Genomic DNA, 1,585 nt, shown 5'->3' on the forward strand with positions numbered 1-1,585 from the left:
CAAGTGGTGAGGGGTTGGATCCAAAAATTAGAAAACCATTTAATGGCCAAATCTCAACATGGTCCAAAATTGAATTTCTTGAAATGAACAAACTCACGTGGAATAACATCTTTATAGGCCTCTCTAGCTTCTCGCGACTTGAGAAGAGCACACGGTGGGTATTTGGCATCTGGAATGACATCCGTCCACACTGTGTATTCCCTTGTGGTTCCACAACCAATCCCACGAACAACCATTGTGGGCTCGTGAAATCCAATTACCAGTTTCAAAGGCAGAGCAAGAAGGAACGAGACTTGGACCATCCACATGATTTCCTTGAATGACCTCAACATTCAAAGGTGCGTGTGGAGCTTGGAACTAGGGTGCTCATTATGCCAACTTGTTTACCCGCGATAATTGGGATAAAAACAAAGTTTAAAGCTGATTCAGCGTGGCAGTGTCACGAAGCTTACGGTGATGATATTTTAAAATATCATATATGTTTATTGTCATTGGCTATACTTGACAAGGTAAAAACACATCAAAGGCTGAGTTTGTCCAATGAAGTTCTAATAAGGTGGTAAGACCTATAACACACTCACTCAACGCATGTGGTCATTTTTGCCATAAGATATGAATAATCTTTAAACATCTAATTTCATGCATTAATACCTAAAGTTAATGTGCATCAACAACAAAGGTCGGTTTTTTTGCTGATAATGTCGGTGATCAACACTTTTTTCATAATTTGTAAGTTGACATATTCCTAATATCTTTTTGTTCCATTAATTATCAACAGGTGAAATTGGATTCACCTTTTAATGGTGATTCAATCGTCATTGAGATTCGTGGTAGCTATACTTGAAGAGATGGCTGGTCCGCAATAAACAAATAAATGTTCCAAAAAAGGTTTTATTCCTGCAATTATTTGTTGTTTTTCTAGATGTTTCTTGAATATTTCTTATTGCTATCAATTTCCTCCCGGGGATTCTCCAGAGCCAAGTTTCAAAGCCAAAAACAGACGAAGGCAACCTCTCGCAACCTCTTTCGTTGAATTCAAAGCAAAACACATGAACGGCGTCTATAATTGACGGAGTAAATTTATGTAAATTAAACAATCTTTCAAGAGAGTGGTTTGCTACAAAAAAAAATATGGAATTGTTCGGTTCAGATCGTGGGAAATCGAGAGGAATTGAGAGCAGGATCTTGATTTTCGTTCGATTGACCCGAGGCTAGAAGTAAGAAGGATCGGAAATAATAATCTGTGAAGTCCAACTTTCACGTAAAATGTCCTCCTTTGGCGACATTTCATCGGAGATGAATGAATGCGATCATTGATTTCAATGGATTGGAATGGCATTTCAAATCCAGTCTCGAGTCTCGAACAATGACAAGTTTCAATCCAATGAACTAAGGGGAGTGAGGGGTTACTGTCATAGATCGGGAAAGGCTCTCTTAAAACTAGCTATTTGTATGGTTGTTAAAAAAGGACTTGCCCAATTGATTGAAAACATGTACAGACTAGGATTTTGGTCAAAATCGAAAAAAACCATTTTGAAAAAGGACATTCAAGATCATTAGTTTCACAAATTGTCTCCACGGTGTA

General features: G+C 37.9%; 1 protein-coding gene across 1 annotated transcript in view; it reads right to left on the reverse strand.

The window, feature by feature from the left end:
- Positions 1–416, reverse strand: part of LOC131891791 (coadhesin-like) — a 12,265-nt gene extending 11,849 nt beyond the window's left edge. Inside the window, exon 1 of the mRNA XM_059241454.1 lies at positions 98–416. Coding sequence (XP_059097437.1) covers positions 98–332 — 235 coding nt within the window. The 5' untranslated portion in view covers positions 333–416. The remainder of the gene's footprint in view (positions 1–97) is intronic.
- Between the last annotated feature and the right edge of the window lie 1,169 nt (positions 417–1,585).

The sequence above is a fragment of the Tigriopus californicus genome, chromosome 12 (assembly GCF_007210705.1).
Source record: "Tigriopus californicus strain San Diego chromosome 12, Tcal_SD_v2.1, whole genome shotgun sequence".
Taxonomy (NCBI): domain Eukaryota; kingdom Metazoa; phylum Arthropoda; class Copepoda; order Harpacticoida; family Harpacticidae; genus Tigriopus; species Tigriopus californicus.